This window comes from Vespa crabro, chromosome 17 (assembly GCF_910589235.1).
Source record: "Vespa crabro chromosome 17, iyVesCrab1.2, whole genome shotgun sequence".
Lineage (NCBI taxonomy): Eukaryota > Metazoa > Arthropoda > Insecta > Hymenoptera > Vespidae > Vespa > Vespa crabro.
Window position 1 is genome coordinate 3,652,054 of NC_060971.1, and position 18,938 is coordinate 3,670,991.

The window sequence follows — 18,938 nt, forward strand, 5'->3', positions numbered from 1 at the left end:
TAGTTTGTTGAGAGTATAATCATCTAACTTTAAACGACAGAAGCTAAATCTCATGAAATTATTTACTTCAGTAAATTTATCAAACGATAATATTAATTAAAGTAACTATAAAAAGTATTAGCTGTCGGTATATTACCATAGATATAATACCATTTGAGTAACGAAAAAGTAGATCGTGATATTACCAACCGTTGGTCTTTACTTAGAAGATTATTTGTATCGCCGTCGGTAAAACAGATATTCATTCATTATTTTATTTCATTCAAATTGCAGAGTTCTTTTTATCATATTTTTAATTGTCATGGTAAATAAGGAAATATGAAATGAAATACTTGAAACGTAACAACAAATAACAGTTAGTACTGCCTAACATTTATTGCCGAATTACACGATTAAGTACATCGTATTTACAGAAAGATAGATAGATTTCTTACGTTCACAAATGCAAAAACTAACGCAAGGTCGTTCTTACAGCTTAACGTATTTACATGTCCCTGAGGCTTAATCTACAATATCGTTCACACACTGTTATTGTACAATATCAATTGCTCTATGCTTCGAAAGCAACGATCGATGCGTTATAATCTATTGAACCTATTGGGTATCTCTACGTGTATTTACATCGTACACAATGGGAGTCATTATCACAAAATACGCAAGCTAAGTTGATAACTTCTTAAACTTAATGGACTGTGCGCTAATGGATTGATGACGGCGTCGTTCCTGAATAATTTCATGTCCATTGAATATAAACGCATCTTTGTAGAAGAAAAGATTTTTTTTTGTAGAGGCAGTTTATTTACGCGGCAGTTTATTATCGATGTAATCGTAAGTTTACCAAAACTTTTGCTCTTTAATGAGAGTAGATAAAAAATTATTGTCATTGTACTGTAACTTAATAGGACAATCTACTATTTATATAGAGTATATAGTGTAAGAGTAACATTATGCGGGAGCACACATTACCTACATCGATTTAATCCTGTAATACAAATATGAAGGTTTACAATTGGTATTAACGTTTCGTACTTCGACGGAACGTAACGAGTAATAACGTAAAAACAACTTTTCGGGAGAGGATCATTACATGCTAGATAAAACTCTACGTACTCTCTCCTTCGTACTCCATAGATTTTTTACCTCGTTCATAATCTATAAGAGCTTAAATTTACGATATTTGCCAAGATCTCTGGAGAGTTTAAATGGGCACAGGTAATCTTGTACGATATTCGCGTATCTCGCAGGACGAAAAGTGCACAAAGCGTGGAACTCCTGATCGAAAATTTTCTTGTTCCTATCTTCGGCCTTACCTTTTCGTATGTTCCTGAAAACTTACCATCTCGCAATTCGAAAAGTTTTCGAGTAACGATATTTGCGAGTGGAGATAGTACCTCGCGTCGAGAAAGATCCATCCATTCTCGAAATTTTCAAAATTTTCTAATGTCAAGAAGGATGACGACGATATAAAAGGTCTACGTCGATAGTCCACTAACTATGATACCAATGAACACGGTAATACCAAGATTTGTGAAAATGTGACGATGAAAGCTCGAAGAAGCTGTGGCCGATTGAAAATCCGTTTGCTCTTCTCCACTATCATAATTTCCTTTCGACATTGGCTCGTCCCTCATGCCAGCTGCTTTCTTCTCGTTACTGTGATCCATTTTCCAAGATTTCTTCGGATCCCGTCGTGTACCTGGCCGTCTCGTCGTTGGTGGCCTATCAATTCCTAAAAAAAATAATACGTTCGATGTAAATAAATGAAAAGAAAAAAATAAAAGGAAGATAACGACGTAGAAAATATTTGTATTTATTCAACAAAACGAATTTAAATATCGCACGAGTAAATCAAGCTGAAAAATCAACCTAAATATCATTTTACATCGATAAGCTTTTACCCGTGTTGTCGATAACTTGTCGTTTTTTCTCTTCCATCCCTCCACCCCTCTCCTCTCTCTCTCTCTCTCTCTCTCTCTCTTTTAACATGCTTTTACGTGCATAACAAATGTTTGTTTTACGACAGCATTATTTCGAAACAATAATGCATTGTAGCCGGACCATACGAGATTTAGGCCATTTGCGTAACGAATATTAAGCTCAACGCGAATAAATACAGAAGAGCTTTTGATAGAATTATTAAAATTCAACGTAGTAGAAGAAGAGTGACGAGAATGCGATGCTCGATCGTGCGAATGGAATAAAGTATGTATTCGAAAATGCTTGGAAATAAATAAGATCAAAACAAGTGGTGTTTCACGGTGACCATGCAAGTAATAGTGGTAAATAGTAACTCGTGGCGATTATCAATGAATATTATTAATGATCGTTAATCCTTAGAATTTTTTGCCGAATCATTTCTCAAGGGCTTACAAAACATCGAAGGAAAAACTAATGACTTGTATTCTTATATTTATCATTAATACGGAACAATATACGTTTCTACGAAATCCAAATCGAATTATATTAATAAACTCTAACGAAAGATGATTGGGAACGAAGCTCGATCAATGTGAAGTAGCCACGACATATATATATATATATATATATACGATATATATATATATATATATATCGACATTTTCAAAGGTCTCCTTGACAAAAGCAGCAGCAACCGAGCTTGTTGTCGATCACGTTTGTAGAGATAACCTTTAACGTCCGTCGAATCGTACACCGTGGGAAGCCACTTTGCGTCGAATCGCGTTCGAATGAACGAGTGAAAATGGCGAATCGAGATATTGGGTAAAGCCTGTCGGCGAGTAATAACTGGGAAAATAATCGGCCGAGCGACTGGACTTTCCGCACGATGTTCTACGGCTTTGACGTATTGGAACGTCGTCCCAGCGTTTTCCACAAAATCCCAATAGATAGAGAAAGAAACAGAGAGTAAGAGAACGAGAGAGAGAGAGAGAGAGAGAGAGAGAGAAAGATAGAGAGAGAGAGAGAGAGAGAGAGAGAGAGAGAGAGGGAGTTGGGCTCTTGTCACTTGCACGCTTCGTCGAAATGTCGAGAGTTCTGCAACGATATTAATTCCTTCTCCACATTCGAGGCATTCACGAAAACGCGCGTTTTCTAATTAATCGTTTGAAATAACAGATGCTCTCTCAACCGCGAACTGGGTATTCTCGTCCATTCGTTCCATCGAATAAAAAAGAAGGGTACGTAAGCTCTATGATCGACTCCATTGTGGTCGATCACCTCGAAAACTCGGCATGCTTTTTCATTAAACACTCGAGTTCGTTTTACTTCTCCTTTTTCTTTTCTTTGTTTATCGATGATCATATTCAACCCAAAGAATTTTACATCGTGAATGGAACCTTTCCTTTTTCTTTTTTTTCAAATTGTACGGACAGATTTTAAATTGTCCGGGGTTAATTGATATTTTACATAATATTCGATCAATGATCATATTTTATTTGTATCAATTCATTCGATTTTTTGTCAGTTTTCAGGATAAAAAGAAAAAAAAGAAAAAAACAGAACTAGCTCGCTCTTATGCCTCGACGATAAGAGTAAATAAAATACATGAGGGATATCTTTTTTAATTAAAATTTCAATCAAAATTATGATTTATCATTGTTTTGCGTTTGATTATTAAACGTGTGTTAATGAGAGTATCATCCATTTCAATTATTAATAACAAATATGTAAACCATTAATTAAAAAGTTATAATATAATTATAATATTTTTAATAGATTGTATGATATATATATATATATATATATATATATATATATATATATATATATATATATATATTTATAAATGATATTGAAATTTGTTTTAATATAAAGTATAATAATAAAGAGTATTTAATATGCCCTTACTTTTCATCTTTCTATCTTTTTATTTCTTTTCTAATCCCTCAGATATAATATATCTTATATAATAAAACATTACATAATCGTACTTGAGAGAGAAAAGAAAAAAGAAAAAAGAAAGCAATAAAAAGTTTCCGTTCGATTATTTGTTTTAAATTCCGTACAAATTTTCGTTCAAAACAAATATTATCAATTCACCAGAATTAGAACAATATCTATTAATCTAAGTCAAAATATTGAAAGAAGGAGGAGACCATTAGAAATGCATCAAACGTCGAGCTCACATTTATTAGCATACCATTGTTTCATCTCCTTCGAAGCGTAGCGTGGTTTCAGTAATGAATGCGTCGGCGCAGAGGTTAAGATGTCGAAACTGCTCTTCCGTCTTACTGCAATTAGCAGCTAATGCTTTCTCTAATAATACCACGGGAATCCTAATCGTTCGAGCGTGAAGTAATTAGCGAATAATTCGAAACATATCCCGTATGATTATAAAGTGTCTTTATTTATTAATATAATCTTTTCTTTTATCATTGATCCTAATTTATCGTACAAATTACATATCGAAAAAATAAATTCTATTCGATCATAATCATCCTTAAAATGTCCTCCCATTGAATGTCCCGTAAACTCTCTACCTTCTAGGCAACCTTCTTTCCTTTTCCGTTCCGTGTCGACCGATAATTCTTCGCTCCCGGCACTCCAGAGAGATTCCCAACGAAGTTAACGGACTTGAGCGGAGCATATAATCCGCAGTCCGTTCTCCTTGGTAATTATTGATAATAATATTAAGCGAAGCGACTTTCATGACTGAAGGAAAGTTATGTGAAAATCACGAAGAATGACATAAAAGTAAACAATTGAAATAATTCAAATGAAAATTATGATATAATATTACATTGTATATGACTATGGATTTTTATTTTAATTTCTAAACGATAATCAAAATTCAAACGTAAAACGAGCAAGCGTAAAGCAGAGAGAACCAATTATCGGTATTCTATCATACGATAGAGAGGACGACATTCCCTATTTATATTTGCAATTAGCAATAATTAAGTGCGCCGCAGGCTCGCAAGTTTCCTACCCTAAATGTCGTTTTTCTCTCTTTCATTCTCGCGTTCTCTCCCTTTCTCGCACTCGTACAGCCTCTTATACGTGAGAGTATCTTTAATTAGAGGAATCGATCAAATGAACGTGCAGAGTCAAACGAAAGGACGTGAATGCCCAGCTTTTATATCCGAGGTACGGCTGCCAGTCTACCGTAGAATGAGAGGCCGAATGAAATATAACGTCGAGCCAACGTGATTTGACGTAACTCGACGTATACGAATTCGCGATGATTTCTATTAGCCTCCACTTGGAAAGATTTTATTCCAATTCCCCTTACCATTTCGTGTATTTGTGCCTCTATTGCTTTCTCTCGACCCTCAAATATCCATTCTACCATCGGCCCCTCGTGATTTCTATCGCGTTAGGCGTTTAAACTCAATAATTTGCATAGTCGACGTTAATTAAACATCTCACACCTTATGTGTTTTATTCTATTCAACGATAACACATATTATATATTATATTAAAGGGCTGTATATATATATATATATATGCTTACGTAAAAATATGGACCGATCGATTACTTTTATAAGAATAGAATTCTTAAGAATGAAATCGATAAGACGAATGAACGACCTCGAAACATCGAACAAATTAATTTGCCTTGTCTGATTAATAAGACAAATCGAGTAATGAAAAAGCTTAATGTCGAAACTGAGAAACCAGCAATTCTGTTTATCACGAGTATAAGAAGGAAGAAAAAAAGAAAGAGAAAGAGAGAGAGAGAGAGAGAGAGAGAGGAAGAGGAAAATCAGGGGTTGTTTAAGCAGTCAACGTGCTCTTTCGTTCATGAGACGCCTAAGTGAACTCGGGCACAGGATCCAGAACTCAGTACAGTCAAGATTGAGGTAATTACGCCGAGGAGGTTATATCGATCGACGATAAACCGATAAGTTATCCGGCTAAGGATCAGCCTAGCGGTTTAACATCGGCCGTTGTACTAGAAATAAGTCTCGCAGGACTACTATAGTTCTTTAATATTTTCTTTCTTTTTTTTTTTTTTTCTTTTTCTTTTTTCGTAATAGTTTTAATACTCCTATCTACACTTTTCATCAAGCAAATCTATTTGGCAATGGTAAACAACGAATTATTGCTTCCACTTTATCGAATATATTATATTATCAATAATGAATTAGCATTATATTTTCAAAATGTAAAACTTGATTGAAATACTCACTGTAAAGTTTGATCTTGCTTTCGGTTTCACCCAAAGAATTCGTCGATATACATCGAAAGGATCCAAAATCTTGTACACGTACCGACTTTATAGTCAATCTCATCGTCATCTTGTATCCTTTGTATCCTTTGGATATCGTTTCGACTTCGTAGTGATTGTCTAGGAAACATAAAAGGGAAAAAGAATCCATGTTTATTTTTTTAGCGATTTTCATCTTTTTTCTTTGTTTTTCTCTGTTTTTCTTTCCTTTTCTTTTTTTTTTTTTTTTTCTTTTTTTTTATTTCTTTCTTTCTTTCTTTCGTTCTTTCTTTCTTCCTTTTTTCTCGAGTAATAATATTTCATCCAGGTAAACGACGCTTTGCTCTTTTGAATGCGATCAAATATGATGTTACAGTTTTAACGCCATCATGATTATAATTTGTAATTAACAAGAGAGCACAAGTTTATGACTGAACGGACGCTCAATGGCACTTCTTCGTCCGTGTGCATTTAAATCGTATAACTTCCGTGCCAATGTAATTACGTTTGCCGCTCGTTAAAAAGCTAATTTGTTATATCGCAGTGATCCGCGAAATGGCTACGAGGACAGGCACTTGATGATAACTACGAATAATCGAAAAATGTAGCTTGACTAGAATTACTATGGTAGTAAAGCTGACATTTTTCTTCTCGTCTCGTTTATAAAGTATAAAAATGTAAAAACTTTATGAAATTTTCTCTTACATGCTAGAAAAAAAAAAAAACGAATGGAATGTCATTTTTCCGATAAAAAAAAAAAATAAAAATAAAAAAACGATTTATATAAGGAAAAGAAAAAAAAAAAAAGAAAAAAAAAACATCTTTTCGAAAATAAATGAAAAAATATTAAGAACAAAATATCGAGGAAGGTCATAATTAGTTAAGAAAATGAATAGGTCACGATAATGCATTCTCGAACTTCGTATAATTCACAAAAGAGAACAAGAAAAAGAGAGAGAAAGAGAGAGAGAAAGTAAAGCTTTCTCCGTTCTTATGAAATAATTAAGTTAATATCAATAATAGAAATAGAATATAGTCGTAGTGTCTTAACGTATAACACCACTATACTTGCCCTTAACCTCTGGCTGTTATCGCAAAGGCGTTTGGATGCAATTACAGCAAAGTCTCTATGTTGGTGCAGAGTGTAATTAGAGCGAGCTACATTAGCGACGCTCGTGTGAGCGTTTTACCGCGAGACATATCTTTCTTCAAACATTAGATAAGAAAAGATGAAAGAAAAAAGAGAAGACGAGGATGATTATAAATAAAATATGATAAGTTTCTAATTAATTATTTATATTATAAAATGAAATATTTGATATAATCTTAAATCCTAATAGCATACCATTAGTTATAGTCTCGTTTGTTGGCCTTGTCCAATAACTGATCGGTTTGGGATAAGCCTCGCTTTGACATTCAAGAACAAGTACTTTGCCTTCGTATGCTCCAACTAATTGTTTTTCGATCCAAACCATCGGCGGAACTATAAAATATAAGTCAAATTAATCAAGAGAAAATAATTACTTCTTTCAAATTAATATCGGCTGAAAGTTATCTATTAAAATCACGAAAATCTGTTAAGAGTGGAACGACTTTGAGAGTCTTAAACGAACAGGCTTGTGACATTGCACGTCGGAATCTCGCCTAGAGGCAGGAAGAATTTAGAAGGTGGTTCTTCAACCTCACCGAGGAAACAATGCTCCTTCTTTGGATCAGCCATTCACGCTGTGGCGTCTGCCCCAAGTGCCGTCATTACGAGCTCCGCGACTCAAGAGAGATTCGCGGCCACGTCGTCGGGCTTTTAAATTGCCTTTGAAACCGAGAGAGAGAGAGAGAGAGAGAGAGAGAGAAAGAGAGCAACGGGAGATGAGGAAAAGTAAGGAATGCTGGATGAAGAGCAGACTTGGGCTCGTCGTTTCGTACGTACAGTGAACAATGAGAACGATCCTCTTGCTGACGGTAGGCGGTACTCCGTTCGATGCTATGCACAAGTACGGTCCCATGTGGAGTCGAGTGACATCCGTTATTTCCAGATATGAACCTTCGATACTCGCTACTGAAACAGATAACACATTCATCTGTATGCTGCTGTACCGATGACAATTTCAAGTTATTTCTACTACTATGATAAAATATGGAAATCATGAATATAATATTTTCTACGTCAATGAGAAAATATGAGAAAATCATTTCTAATGAAATCTTATTTTAGATGACCCAACTGAATTCTTATTTGATATACCTAAAGTATCTATGTCAGAGTCGATTAAATTTTAAAACATTTATAAATTTAATATATAAGTTGATGGATAGAAATTATTATTATTTGAATGAAAAAGCGATGACAAAAAAAGAATATTAATAATTAAACAAACGGAATAAAAGACAAACAATAATTAAAGTTATTTTCATAGAATTACTATTGTCTTTTAAACGAACGGAGATTATTATAAAAGTTTATATAAAATATAATTAAAAAAATAAACAATGTTAGTTAACTTCGGTAATGGGAAACATGTTTATAAACGTTTTAGCTTAACGTAAAAAAAAAAAGAAAAAAAAAAAAAAGAAAAAAGGAAAAGAAAAAAAGAAAAAAATATTATACCATTCAAAACAAATTTATATAATTAAAAATTCAATTATTCCACGTCGAAAGACCTAATTGAACTAAAAAAATTTATTTTCGCACGTACCTACATCTATTTTCAATCGATATAATCATTACCGTCGTTCCAGATTCTGTAGTTACGAACGAGCACTGCAACGAACGATGAGCTATATCGTAATCTAACAAATCGCCAACGTTAAACGCAGCCGCGAACGCGAGCGATTTTACAAAAAGGTCGATTTTACGTGCACACGCAGGTAGTACGGGACTCCAGAGAGCTATTTCGCGTTTGATCGCATAGACCTCGCCGTTATTATCCACGTGATTTATATCCATTATTGCTATCTGTGCACTCGGTATATGTATATTCTCTGTAAACACGAACGAAAATCGAGCGCTATTTTAATTATTTAATATTCGTTAACTTTAATCTAATCATTTTTGTAGCCCTTGAGATTTTGAAAAAGGGTTAACGACAGAATAAATAAGTAAATATTCCTTCCTTTCATTAAAGGTAGAAAGAAATCGTTTTTCCTTTTTTCTTCCTTTCTTTCTTTCTTTCTTTCTTTCTTTCTTTCTTTCTCACTTTTTTTTTTTTTTCATTCTCATTCTTTAGTTTCGTCATCCAATTTTCTTCTCTCGTTCGATTCGAACAGAAAGGAAATAAAAGAGGTCAGTTCCGAGAACGCCGGAGACGTACACGCGTTCAAGAATATTTTATTTTACGGTACTTATCCTTCGATGGAATCAGGATCTAAAGGAAGAAAAAGGCGGGAAAAGACGAGTGAAAGAGTGGAAAAAATAAAGTAAAAACGAAGGTAAGGCCGATAGAAAAGAAAATGGAATGTAGTGGGGATGAAAATAGAGAACCAGACGAAAAATAAGATGGCAGGAAGGAGGGAGAAAACGAGAAAAAGAGAGATAGTAGGAAATAGGGGAAAAAAAGCGACAAATACTTAAACCAATTCCTTAAAACCGAACGTAGCAAGATAAAAGATTCATCCGGTGAATAAATCACTCTAGCTTGGTCCCTTCTCTTCACCTCTATATCCTTCCTCCTCCTCCTCCTCCTCCTTCTCCTCCTCCACCACCATCTCTTTTCATGCTCGAAACACCTCGTCCTTTTTCGCGAGGTACACTCCGTTTCTCGTAGACGGTCGCACCCTATATTGCAGTTCCTCCTGGTACGATGTCGCACAGTAGAAGCGAAAATATTTTACGGGCGAGTAACACGAGGTCCAACACCCCTAGCCATCGTTTTCCTCCTTCTCCATTCTCGTACCCCTTTTCCCTTGAACCGAGGAGCCGTTCTACGAGCGTCAGGAACACGAAGTACCTTGCGAAAGGTCGAAAAAAAAGGACGTCGAATTGTAGGGAAGAATTCGTAGGGTTTTTTTCCAAATGGGAGAACGTATGACTAGAGAAAAAGAAAAAGAGAACGAAAAAGGGGTGATCTTTCGCGTGGATCACACAATACGGAACATCCTTTCCATGCGCAATTAGTTAGCGTACGGTCTGAACAATCACTAAAAAAAAAAAAAAAAAAGAGAGAGATAGAGAGAGGGAGAGAGAGAGAGAGGGAGAGAGAGAGAGAGATAGAGAGAGATAGAGAAAGAATCGAAGACACCTAGTGCTAAAGGTTAAAGAGTGAGTGAGTATCTCGAGGTAGAATGGCAATTAAGAGGTAAAAGGATCGGATAATAGACCGCTTTGAGAAATTAAGAGTTCGAGCACCCTTCCAGTCGATCTCACCAACTGATACCCGTCAGATAAAGCACGGCTCGCGAACCTATCGATTTTCGACATAGTTCAACTCTACGATCGATGATTACGTTCTCCTTTCGAAATCCTTCCGATCCAGATGATCGCGCACGCGATTCAATATTATCAAGATTACGAGATGTTCAACGAGATGATCGTTACGTGATAGAACAGACAACTTCGTGGTGTGTCCTTGTTTCTAGATCTCCTTCAAGTAGATCTAAATCTTTTTACGTACATAGATCCTTCTATACAATGATTACCTTAGAATTATTTTTAAAAGGCCAGATCGAATCGCTGTCTTATAACAAAGTCTTCGCTTTAAGAAAGTAATATAATATCTAATTAATTCTTCATTAAGTATGCACTATCGTAAAAGAAAAACGCGATTGATACTGATCAGCACTTAACACGGTCTAGTAGATAGCATTATTATTAGGAAAATCGAAACGTTCGATCGGTACGCTCGATAGGAGATGTACCAGGAATATACGGAGGGTATGAAGAGGAAAACGGCGATAGCAGGTGGCTGGGAGCAAACGAGCGGAAGTATAGAGTGAAGAGAAAAAGACCAAGAGAGGAAAAGAGAGAGAGCGAGCGAGAGAGAGAGAGAGAGAAATGTCGATAGATCGGAGAGGAACGGTAAATTGGGTGGAAGGTGACGGAAGGTGGCGGTCAGAGTCCTTTTGGTGAAAATAAATACCTACCCTCGTGCCAGTTGGAGAGGGTGATCGTGCCGCCTGCCTCTCTACGCCACGTGACCGTCGGCTTCGGTGTTCCTGTCGCCGCGCACCGCAGCGTCACGTTGCTACCCTCCCTCACTTCCATGTCCGTACTGGTGGGATAGTCCAGGATATCCGGAGGTACTGAAACAATGACCACATTGCAAAAGGGAAACATCCTCCCTTACCCTCATACGCGAGCACGAACACGAACGGCCTTCGTTCGAATAGATAGTTATCTCGATACTGCCCGATCACTGTTTCCCTCATCCCCTTTTCTCGTCCTCCTCCTCCTCCTCCTCCTCCTCCTCCTCTTTCTCCTCTCCACCATCCCACGCAACGTTTACGTACACGATTCTGTAGGGAAGAGAGGAGGGAGGGATAGAGTTCGTCCTAGTATCATCCACGAATACTCGCTTGCACGGCTGTCCCGTACACGAACGATCGAATCGTAAAATCTGGAATCGTCGGTCTGATCTCGAATTCGCTTTCTCGAAAATTTTACACTACGTTTTGGGATTACTTCAACATTAAATTTTTTTTACTTCCACTTTCTTTTTTTCTTCCACTTACTTCTCCTTCCTCTTACTTCATTCTCTTTTTTCATTTTCTTTTCTCTCTTTTCTTTTTTTTTCTTTTTTCTTTTTTTGTTTGTTTTTTTTTTTTTTTATCTTTCTTCCTTTCTTCCTTCATTCCTTCCTTCGCCGTCAATATCCTATCCTTTCTTTCTTTTTTTTTTTTTTTTTTTTTTTTTTCAACCAGGTAGTATGAGACAAAGTACGAGACACGTATAACGAGTATTACAAGAAAATCGAATTAACCTAAGAGCAGCTATCGGATTTATCTCCGCTAATTTTAGGATAACCTTCTCATCACCTTATTTCATCTCATTTTATATTTTCGATCCTAATTTTGTTTTGAAAATTTCAGGGAAAGAACACGAAATAGGGTCGAAAATTCGATTATGAGAAGACGAGTTAATAGAATAAAGTTTGTTAAAGTATTTGAGATTATCTCTGAAATGTTTAACTATAACGTTAATAAAATTCTCTATGTAGAAAGATAGTTCGAAAAATATATATTATATTATTATTTCGTCAATCACGTAGTTAATTTGGGTATAACGAATATATGAATATAAAAGAAACAAAAATGGGGTTATCAGGTGTGAGAGGAAAAGATAAAGAGAGAAAGAGAAAGAGAGAGAGAGAGAGAGAGAGAGAGAGAGAGCGCACGTATTCGTTCGTTTGTTGATCGTACTTTGTCAATCGTCGAGTATTCTTTTGAAGTAGATTCGCAAATGAAACGCGCCGTTGCATTTCAAAACAGCCGAAATATTCGAGCTTCGACGTAGCTTGCCTGAAGGGGCACGAGTATACCCTTTGTGAGGCAATGCGATTGATTCCTGAAATCGGAAATCATTGCCACTTTTGAATGGACTTTCGAAATAAAATGGCATGTTTACAGATAAACCATTCATCCGAATGTTTCATTCTTACTCTTAAATTAATCTCTGATATTTAGGATCATTCAATGGAATATTTCAATTCGATAAAAATCGATAAATGGTTTATCTTCTTTTGTAATGTATTTATGACATTATCGTTTAAAGTTAGTAGATGTAATACTTGGTATACGTAGATATGTGAATAACGTTGTTCCTTTAGCATACATACATATAAACGTATGTAAACTTTCGTTTCAATAACACTCTAGTTGATCTTCCACGTCGTAGTCACGTCCCTATCAATGGATGCACGGTGCATCTCTTACAAGTTTTGGTAAGCTTCAAGAGTAAGGTCGTAAGAGTTCTCGCAGGAGTTCTAAAGTGGCTTGATATTGGAAATAATAAAAAATTCGAATGTCTAAGTTGAGTTATATAATCTATAACATCATTATAGGGTAATATCATCTTGATAGATTGGTTTCCTTCCAAAGAGTATAAAACTTTTTCGCGATGATCAAAATGAAAATCCATCGTTTACTATAAATTCATAACTTTCAAGGCAATTATCGTTGGGAATTATTTAAATGAGATTCATTGAAAAAAAAAAACAAGAACACACATACACACAAAAAAAATAAAAGAAAAAGAAAAAGAAATAACCCATCAAAATTATTCATTATTAAATAACGAAAGAATTTCAATATTTAACATAGCATGAAGTCATCATCGATTAGAAACAACTTTTCGATATTGAATATCCCCCATCTAAAAGAGTAAAGATATTTTTTTAGTGGAAGAACGAGCAAAGAATAATAATAATAGTTATAATAATAATAATAATAATAATAATAATAATAATAATAATAATAATAATAATAATAATAATAATAGTAACGATATATTCTACAATAATAACAAGAACAACGACGACAACGATGACTACAACAACACAACACCAATGATACAACGACGATACAGCGACGCAACGACGACGATGCAACGACAAAGACGATGACCTAAGGAATTTCGTTATCGAGTTGCTTTTCAGTAGGGAGAAATAGAGCCGAATATGGCCAGTAGACATGCAGTCCAGTAACTGAGAGTATGGAGAGAAGGTAGAAGAGGAAGAAGAGAGGAAAACATGACACAATGCAGAGGACGAAGAAGAAGAAGAAGAAGAAGAAGAAGAAGAGGAAGAAAAATAAAAAGAAGAAAAAGAAGACTAGGGGCTACAACGTACGGTTTTCAACGCTTCTCTCAGTGAGCAACTTCTCCCTCGTCACGAAGGAGACTACCCTTTCCTGAATAGCTTCTCGTCTCTCTTTTCCTCTTTCCTCTTCCTCCAACTCCACCTCCTCCTTCTCCTCCTCCTCTTCATTCTCCTCTTACTTCTCCTCCGTCTCTTCCTCCGAGAACGGAGCATCGCGAGCCGAGTCCTCCCTCTGAGTTACGGAAGACGTGTTCGGAAGGCAAATAGCTTCTCGTCGACGAAAAGAAGAGCGGACTCGAACTCAAGCTTTTTCTCACGGTAACGGACGCGCTAGCTTATGCGTTGACAAAAAAGAAAGAAAGAAAGTTATACGCAGGAGAGAGAGAGAGAGAGAGAGAGAGAGAGAGAGAGAGAAGGTGAGTTTCGTTTTCCAAAGAAATGAGTCCACTCAAAACGTTGGCCACTGTGACCAAAGGAAAAAAGCTCCATCGATACAGTCCATCGATGGATTGTATACGAAATATTCGCGAGTATATAGCAAATACCACGGAGATATCACTCGACGGGCAATCCATTCTGGCCTTTGCGAGCGGACCACGTCGTGTGCAAACCAGTTAAAAAAAAAAAAAAAAAAAAGAAAAAAAAGGGAAAAAAAAAGAAAGAAAAAAACCGACGTATCCGCAGATAGTATATTTATTGATACGGGAAAACAATTGCTACGGATTTATTATTTCGTGCGGGCTCGCGAACCCGTACACTGTACTATTCTCTTTATCTTTATCTTTTTTTTTTTTTTCTTTCTTTCTTTCTTTCTTTCTATTATATTTTCCACGTATGTCTCTGATGCTCGACTAGAGATGGTTTAACGATAAATGAAAACTATCTTTATTACTTTTGTTATCGCAAGGACCACGACTACTACTACGACGACGACGACGACGACGACAATGACGAAAACGGAGCTTCGAGATAAGAAGAAGACGAATCGTTTTCTTTTTTGGATAATCGATCGGAAAAGAAGAATTACGTTTGCCTAAGAAGAAGGACACTCGGTTCTTTTAAATGCTTTGAGAATGATAGACTGTGAAATTCCTGGATAACGTACAAGACGTTCTTCCTTGTAATAAAAGAAGGGAGATCATTCGAATGCTCGAAGATAAATCTTCGAATGGTGAAACTCGTAAGAACGATGCTTTCTCGTCCTGACTCAAAATGTGGGAAGGATCGATTCGATCGTCCTATCAAAAAATGAGAGAGAGAAAGAGAGAGATAGAAATAGAGATAGAGAAAGAGAGACAAAGAGATAGGGAGATAGAGAAACAGGGAGACAGAGAAACAGAGAGAGAGAGAGAGAGAGAGAGAGAGAGAGACTTCGAAACAGGTGATTTCATGCAAACGACAACCTAGTCGACTAATTGTAAGTAATACTATAGTACGATAAAGGAGAAATTTAATGGGTGTTGTTACGAGATAAGCTCGAGCTTTACGATTATATACGTTTCTCGGCACCTATTTCGTTGCTCGGACGATACATCGTACGGTACATTAAAAACTAAATTGAAGTCAAAACTCAAATTTCTTTCGAAAGTTTTATCAACAAAATTATTTAAATAGTTTTGGAAAAGAGTGCATGGGGAAATCAACGGAAACGTAAATAGAAGAAATTCCTAAAGATTTTCAAAAGTGAAATACAAGTCAACATTAAGATTCTTCAGTTTTTTTCCGGTGACCCAGAAAGTACGAGTCGTTCGTTAAAAACTATGAATTAAAAATGAAAATCGGACTTTAAAATTTTGCCAAGTTTAAGCACCCTGTTACGCGTTAAGATTTCGTGAAAAAAAAAAAAAAGAAACATTGGCCATTCTCTATTCAGAATTTATAAACGATGTGTTGGAATGAAAAAAGAAAAAGAGAAAAGAAGGGAAAAAAAATAATAAAAAAAAAAAAAAGAAAAAAAAAAGAAAAAAAAAATCGAAAACTTTACAATAACAATGGCACAAAAAGCTGTATACAATTGATTTAATGTTAAATCAGATTTATTTTAGTTAGTTAATTCGAATGAATATGGTAATAAAAATAACAGAGAAAGATGAGTAAAACACTCATCGAAACACTCTCAAATGGATCTCTTGAAACTGTAAAGAGGATTGGTTATTAAGTCGACTAGTGAGAAAGAGAGAGACCGATTGAAGGAGGTTGCAGTCGTCGAGGAGGTGTTTAATGGCCCACTAAGAGTACAATCAACCGGCGAAGGTTTTGGCACGAGCCGCACACTTTACATACATTTGCATTCCATCGGCACGTATCCGGTGGATACTGAAGGAACAACATTGCCGATTTTGCGGATACGTGTCTTTATCTTTGCTAGCCACTCGAAGATCGTCGTTGGAAAGTTTCGTCGGGACTCATAGAGGAAGTTTGTCCTTCGTTTTCGTCGAAACCTTCGAAAGAGGAAAAAGAAAAAGAAAAAGAAGTAGAAGTAAAAGTAGAAGAAGAAGAAGGAAGAAGAAGAAGAAATCGAAAGAAATCAAAAGAAATCGAAACGAGTATCTCTCACGAGACGATGCAAATATCGCGTTAAATATTGCATCTGTGTCTCGACGAACGGAGATCACGAATTTCCAAAGTTGCCTAGGATGCACCTTTAAGGTATGGGGTCGTATTCACTAGAGTTTGACAAGTTCCTGGGCTCGGCAACGAACGACGGAGAAGGGTTGAAGCAGCAACTGCTAAGAAAGTTTCGAAGGAAGGATCGGTTGATGCATGGCTACGTGGAAGAAGGATGTTCTCTCTGATACGTATACCGCAGGACAATCGCTGTAGATCCCAGCCACAAAAAGGCCCATCAAAAACGTTGAATTTGCCTTTACTTCCTTACATTTTCCCTTTCGCTGTTCTTGTCTTGTTCAAAGTTAGTATACATATATATATATATATATATATATATATATATATATATATATATATATTTTTTTTCTTTACTTTTCTTTACTTTTCTTTTCTTTTCTTTTCTTTTCTTTTCTTTTCTTTTCTCTCCTACTTTTGTTTTTTTTTTCTTTTTTACTCGTCAACATCTTTAAAAGTTTTCGCAACAATAGTTTCTTCTCCGTTGAAATTGTTTAAAAATTTACCTGGGTGATCTCGTAAAACCATTTTATGTATTATTATTATTATTATTATTATTATTATTATTATTATTATTATTATTATTATTATTATTATTATATATCTTTTGTTTTTGTTTATTTTATTAAACGTCCGATTTTACCAACTATTTCGAGGAATCCGGTGATGCTGGACATTGGATCAGTGTTGACCTGGCACATGTACCAACCCCGATCAGTTTCTTTCGTGTCTTTGATGTGAAGTGACCACGTACGATGTCCGCTATGAGTCACTGTGATCCGATGATTCTTCGTGATAACGTGATTTGCTATCGTCAATATTGTCTGCGTGTCCACTCGAAGCCATGCCACCTATGAAACGTTAAGATAAGAAAGAAATAGGTGTTAGTATAATTAATGCAATTTTTATCAAGTCAACATCTTGCAATGACTAGGTCTATTACAAAGCAACTAGGCAGAATATGTAACGGGTTTATGTACTGTCTAAACGTCAGTTGGTCTAAGAACAGCCATGAGCTATAGTTCCTTTTTTTTTCTTTTTTTCCGTTCGTCTTTTCCATGGCATTATCCTATCAAGAATCAAAGTTTCTTACTCTAAGTTTCAACCAATGAGAAGAGAGGTGAAATACTTTATGAAACTAACACAGCTTTCGTTTCACTTCGTGACGTTCTATTCAATTCTCCCTCTTCCCTCCTCATCCTAAGTTATTAATTAATAGCATTTTATAGTAAAACGGATTTACGTCATAAATAAGATTTAATGAAAAATATAGTAATAAAAGTGCGTGATATTTTCTATGGGGGTAGGATGGGGGAAGGGGGATGAACTTTCGATTGCTTCATTCCATTTTAGTTTATATCTTTTTATCGCGTGAATAAATATCATGTTTTGCTATCAAATAAAATTAAATGCGATGTTGTGAAATCCGTGTATAACATAACTAGTGTATGTGTGAGGATGGGTTTCATGCGTAAACCGATCTAAGCGACAAATAATCTATCGGGTATCGAATATTGCATCGATTGTCTGTAATAAAATATAATTGACTCGAATATCTTGTAATCCGAATCTTTCCAGTTGGTTTAAATAATTTTACAATATACATATGTATGTATACGCGAATTCTCGAAATCGGATTTATAAAAATTGATGATCACACAAACATCGTTGATATTTTAGACGAGTAATAGTCGGATGATTTTAAATAATGGAAAATTATTTAAATAATTGTGTCACGTGAGTTAATATAAAAATAAAAAAATAAAAACAAAAAATATCGAAATATTTTCGATCTTATTGTCAATAAGAGAAAACAATAAAATGTTGGATATATAATATAATATGATAAACAATATAAATAAAATATAATCGACTCGCGTCTCTGATAATTCAATCTATTCTGATTAATATAAATAATTCTACAATATACATAATGCTTGTATATGTATACGTGCGTGCAAGGATGTATATATATAGGATGTATATATATATATATATAAATGTTTGCAGTTTGAAATTAGACTTATAAATTTTTTCTAATAAATAAATAAATAAATCCTAAATGAACATTTCAAACGATATGGATTGATTTAATAATTATCAAATGATATAAAATAAATGACTAGTCTTTAAATAACAGTGAGACAGTAAATGACTATACTTTAAATAACAACGATCTATTATAATTTTTTTCATCGACAAAGAAAAATGACAATGATAAAATCATTTTGAAACATTTTATATATTTTATATATTAGATAATGTAGATAAAATATAATCGTTTTACGTATATTGTAATTCGATCTAATTAATTCAAACAATTTTATTATATATATATATATATATATATATATATATATATATAAATATATATATAAATATATTTTAAATTGAACTCATACGTAGCAATAATCGTACGACAATATTCCGAACGAGAT

The 18,938-nt window shown here is 34.9% G+C and overlaps 1 protein-coding gene across 3 annotated transcripts in view; it reads right to left on the minus strand.

Annotated features, from left to right (window-relative positions):
* Positions 1 to 350: 350 nt before the first annotated feature.
* The window catches only part of LOC124430122 (opioid-binding protein/cell adhesion molecule homolog), a 59,363-nt gene continuing 40,775 nt past the window's right edge, over positions 351 to 18,938 (minus strand). The window contains exons 3-8 of one of the 3 annotated variants that reach the window (XM_046976260.1): positions 17,144 to 17,351; positions 11,204 to 11,362; positions 8,055 to 8,180; positions 7,473 to 7,610; positions 6,110 to 6,268; positions 351 to 1,729 (exon numbers count right to left, since the gene is read on the minus strand). In XM_046976260.1, coding sequence (XP_046832216.1) covers positions 1,473 to 1,729; positions 6,110 to 6,268; positions 7,473 to 7,610; positions 8,055 to 8,180; positions 11,204 to 11,362; positions 17,144 to 17,351 — 1,047 coding nt within the window. In that variant the 3' untranslated portion in view covers positions 351 to 1,472. Of the gene's footprint in view, positions 1,730 to 4,007; positions 4,585 to 6,109; positions 6,269 to 7,472; positions 7,611 to 8,054; positions 8,184 to 11,203; positions 11,363 to 17,143; positions 17,352 to 18,938 lie in introns of those variants that run through there. The other 2 variants (XM_046976259.1, XM_046976261.1) reach the window with 2 other exon arrangements.